The following is a 4,476-nucleotide window of genomic DNA, read 5'->3' as shown; positions in this document are numbered from 1 at the left end:
CACCTACTGTCCGTTCACTGCTCAGTCTGCAGTGACTGTTCTATAGCACTCCATGGCTCCCCAGTGCTCTTGGGGAAAAGGCCAACACAGCCTGAGGCCCCAGGCCCTGCTTAGCTCTCCAGAAGAGCTTCTCACCATCCAGCACCCAACCCACCCAGTCCCAACTCTGCACCTCCCTGCATAAGCCCTGCTCACTCCCCCCCGCTCACACCCCACTCATCTCCGCTCACACTCCCGCTCACTCACCCCCATCACACCCCCACTCACTCACCACCACTCACACCCCACTCCTCCCCGCTCACTCACCCCCACTCGCTCACCCCTGGGCCTTCACACAGGCTACACCACCAGCCCCTCCACCACCACCTATTACTTGACTAAATCCTCTCAACCCTCTGGTCCCAGACTAAAGAGGCTTCCCTAACCCGGGGCCAAGTGCTGCCCTGCCATCACGCCACTCACCCTTTTGTGGCTTCTCTGGCCTGAAGCTCACATTCCCACGCTCAGCCCCTGCCACCCGAGGACCCCACAAGCCCCATTTGTGGGTGGGACCTGGCACACTCTGCACAACGAGCTGCTTTTCCATGAACTGCTCTGCGGCTTTGGGCAATCACCCGCCCCCGTGTCCTCTGTGAAGTGGGATGACAGGTGCACAGGATACCGAGATACCAAGCAGATAACACGGGCACAAGAACTGGCGTTCAGGGCCTGGCTCGTGCAGGGGCCCCAAGTCCCAGCGCAGCAGAGCCTGCCTTGATCCCAGGGTTATGTCTAGGGATTCCCAGCATGCAGGACTTTCAGTGCTCAAGGCAGGATGGTCCCTGGGCAAACCGGGAAGAGCTGGCTGCCCCAGTAGGGCACAGAGGGCCTGGCCCTGCGTGGGAACCGCCTGTCTCCAGGGCTCTTGCCAACATCTGCTGTTGGCCACGACTCAGCACTTTCGATGGTGGAAAAACCACCACTTGTTTCTGAATCACAAACCCCAGGTGTGCCCTGACCCGAGTGGCCCCGGAAGGCGCACAGGAGGAACCGGGGCACTCACTCTCCACATGGCCCATCTCCATGGCGACCAGAAGGGCCCACTCATAGTAGCCCTTGCCCTGCTGGGCCGAGCCCTGGCGGGTGCAGAGGTGGCCCAGCTGCAGGAGCACGTGGGTGAAGTCCCGGCCACACTCCCGACAGGGCAGCCTCGAGAACAGCCGCACGGCCTCCAGGAGGTAGTGCTGGGCCAGCCTGCTGGCACCCGCATGCAGGCACAGGGCCCCAAAGTTGGCCAGCACCACTGCCTGGTTCCTCTGCTGGCCCAGGTCCCGAGCCACCCGTAGGGCGCGGTAGTAGCCCTCGGCTGCCTGCCTCGTCCGGCCCGTCCTCTTCAGAGCCACGGCCACCATGTTGGCAATCACGCCCTCCTGGTCCTCGCTGGCCACCACTGCATCCTGGACAGACTGCAGGATGTCCAGGGCCACCGGGCTCTGTCCATGAAGCACGTGCAGCCAGGCCAGGGCCAACAGGCGGTCCACGATGGCACGGACTCCGGCAACAGCACTGGCTTCCACCGCCTGCGTCATGAAGGTGATGGCCGGGCCGTGGTAGCCATGGTGGCTGTACAGCTGGGCCAGGCTGGCGTGGAGAAGGCCGCGCAGCGCCTGGCCTGCGCCCGGGGTTAGGGAGGCCAGCGCTCGCCTGAGGTAGTGGGAAGTCTGGGTGGGGAGGCTGTGGGGCTGGAGGGCATTCCGCAGCGCCTGGCCTGCGCCCGGGGTTAGGGAGGCCAGCGCTCGCCTGAGGTAGTGGGAAGTCTGAGTGGGGAGGCTGTGGGGCTGGAGGGCATTCTGGAGCACCAGGTTCACGCTCCTCAGCGAGCCGGCCAGCGAGTCCTGTGTCCTCAATGAGGCCACCTTGACACAGCTCAGCACCAGGTGGGGCAGGCACTTGTGGCTGTAGATGTCAGCCAGGAGTAGGGAGCAGTCTGAGAGCCACGCAGCCTCTGGGGCTCCCGAGTCCCTGTGCAAAAGCAGCAGCCGCTCTAGGAAGGGCAGGGCCTCCTCGGGCTGCTTGAGGTGCACGTGGTGCCTGGCCAGCAGGAAGCAGACCCGGGCCTCGGCCTGCAGGCTCTGGCCACCCACCGCCCACCGCAGCGCCAGCTGCAAGAGCTCCCCCTCCGCCTCGGTGCTGCAGATGTGGCCGGGCGTCCCCAGGAGCAGGGCCATGGCTTTGGGAACCACCTGTGTACACTTCTCCCGGTTCTTCTGCTTCCGGTAAATGCTGGCCAGGTTGGCGTACACAGCCACCACCAGGAACAGGTCCCCAAAGCTGCCTTCCAGGGCCCCCAGTGCTTCCTCAAAGTACACCCGGGCCTGGGACAGCTTGAGCCTCCTGCTGCACAGCCGCCCCAGGAGGAAGCAGAGCCTGGCCAGGGCCATGACGAGGCCAGCGTTCTTGGCCGCCCCTCGGGCCTGTGCCAGGCGCCCAGTCAGCTCCTCCTCGTCGCTACAGCTGCAGAACACGCTGCTCAGCCATGGCAGCGCCACGTCGTACAGGCCACGGAAGCTGGCCTTGTACCCGGGGGCGTTCAGGAACAGCAGCAGTGAGCTCAGGGCCTCTGGGTCCTCCCAGTCGTCCTCAGCTTCCAAGCAGAAGGAGGGCTCCTCGGGGTCCTGCAAGCTCACGTTGCTGGATGCTGCACAGAGACCCCAGGACGCTGGCTCCTGGGGGCAGCCTGGGCAGGTCTTGCATTGTTCCAGAACATTCTTCACCTTCTGCAGGGTCTCCTGTGGCTCCGGGCCCAGGCAAGGTGGAGGTATTTCTGCAAGTCACAAAAACACCTAGACAGATTAGAGTCCAGCAGTGAGTCGTTGGTCCACTGGGGGCAGGGTCCCCGCATCCCCGCCCTCTGTGTCCCTGGCGCAGCTTGCCATGAGCCCTTGAGAATTATGTGCAATGCAAACCTGGGGCCTGGAGCACGTAGGAACTCCGGCACTATGGGGACAGAGAGAACACGCAGGCCCGTGGCCCGACTCTCCTACAAAATCACCCTCCTGTCCTGCTTTGTCGCCCACCTGACAGCAGGGTTTTAGGAGACTATGTCGGCTCAGTGATCCCTCAGAGATGCCTTTCCCTTTAGAAAGAATCAAAGCCTTCTAACTGGACCCATGTATATGCAGCACTACAACTACAAATGTAACTTTTGTCAGCATATCGGGCACCCTGATGGGGTACAGGAATCCAGGAAATCCTCAACAGCCAATCAGAGCTATGGATCAGCTCAAAAGCTGCTATGCAAAATTGGTAAAGCCACCAACGGCACAGGACAGGGGTGTTGTACCCATGTACCCAGCTCTGTGCAGGGAAACGGACCATCCCTGCAGGAAGGATGGGAAAGCTTCCAGGCCCCTGTGGCCGCCTTCACCTTGGATGGTCTGAAAACCTGAAGCCCACAGTTCCTAAAGGGTTAACAAAGGCCAGGCTGCTCCAGCAGCCCGCTGGCACCTGCTGGCTTCGGTGGATTCCTAGCCAAAGCCCCCTCCCAGAGGTGAGCAAACAAGTGCATTTCCTGTTGGAAAACCTGGGATGAAAGGAGGCATTACTGGGAAGGAAAAAACCTAGATTGAAACAGACTCTCTGTCTCAAGCTCACATGTAAAAAATATTTTCAATACAAACTGTCTCCTTATTGGTCTGTAAAGCCTTGGAATTAAAAAAATAAATAAATATGATTTAGAGGCAAATGTCTGACTTGACTACACTAGATGAGCTAAGAAATCTCCCCCACCCGGCAGAGGCACACAGCCCCTCCCAGCCACTACCCTGGCCTCCGGGGCAGCTGGAGAGCCACGTGCCTTTGCTCCCGTGACTTTGGCAGAGGGTGGAACCACCCCCTCCCTGAGGCAAACCTACAACAGCCTTCCCTTCCCCACTGGCTTCCCGGGCCTCTTCTGGGACCTTGTGCCTGCATCCCAAATGTACTGGGATGGATCCCATTCCCAGGGAACTTCCAAGGGCCCTTGGGGCGTCCACATCACCAGGCTGTCCACATGCAGACCCTGTGTGAGGGGAAGCGACAGAGCCATAGAGGGGAGAAGGCAGGGCCTCCCTGAATCAGCCCCTCAGGAAGGAGCAGACCCTTCAGAGACCTCAGTTGAGGCCCCTGCAACCTAAGGCTCTGAATTCTGCCACCCACTGAGGGCAGTGTGGCTTCCCACCTCTGAGGCAGAGCACAGGGCGAGCTGCAGCTTCTCCAGGTCATGAGAAAGGAACCCACAGCTACATGTGGGCCCCGGCAGTGGAAAGGATGCCCCACCTCGGTCGGGTACCAGGCGGGGGTTAGCATGTTCACTGGAAGAAGTGTGGGACCCCACGGCCTCCAGTGCCAGAGTAGACGGGAGGTTCAGGCCCACCTCAGGCGATGTCCCCCAAGCCCCCAGCCCACACCACAGAGGGGTGACAGCCGCATCCAATGCCCACCGTACTCAGCTCTGTC

At 61.2% G+C, this 4,476-nt stretch overlaps 1 protein-coding gene across 1 annotated transcript in view; it reads right to left on the bottom strand.

Moving 5' to 3' along the window:
* Window positions 1-4,476, bottom strand: part of SH3TC1 (SH3 domain and tetratricopeptide repeats 1) — a 52,325-nt gene that overhangs the window by 10,573 nt on the left and 37,276 nt on the right. Inside the window, exons 13-15 of the mRNA XM_012002192.1 lie at window positions 3,939-3,961; window positions 1,780-2,803; window positions 999-1,683 (exon numbers count right to left, since the gene is read on the bottom strand). Coding sequence (XP_011857582.1) covers window positions 999-1,683; window positions 1,780-2,803; window positions 3,939-3,961 — 1,732 coding nt within the window. The remainder of the gene's footprint in view (window positions 1-998; window positions 1,684-1,779; window positions 2,804-3,938; window positions 3,962-4,476) is intronic.

Source organism: Mandrillus leucophaeus, unplaced genomic scaffold, assembly GCF_000951045.1.
Source record: "Mandrillus leucophaeus isolate KB7577 unplaced genomic scaffold, Mleu.le_1.0 Scaffold68, whole genome shotgun sequence".
NCBI classification, from domain to species: domain Eukaryota; kingdom Metazoa; phylum Chordata; class Mammalia; order Primates; family Cercopithecidae; genus Mandrillus; species Mandrillus leucophaeus.
This window is presented reverse-complemented; position numbering and strand designations above follow the sequence as displayed.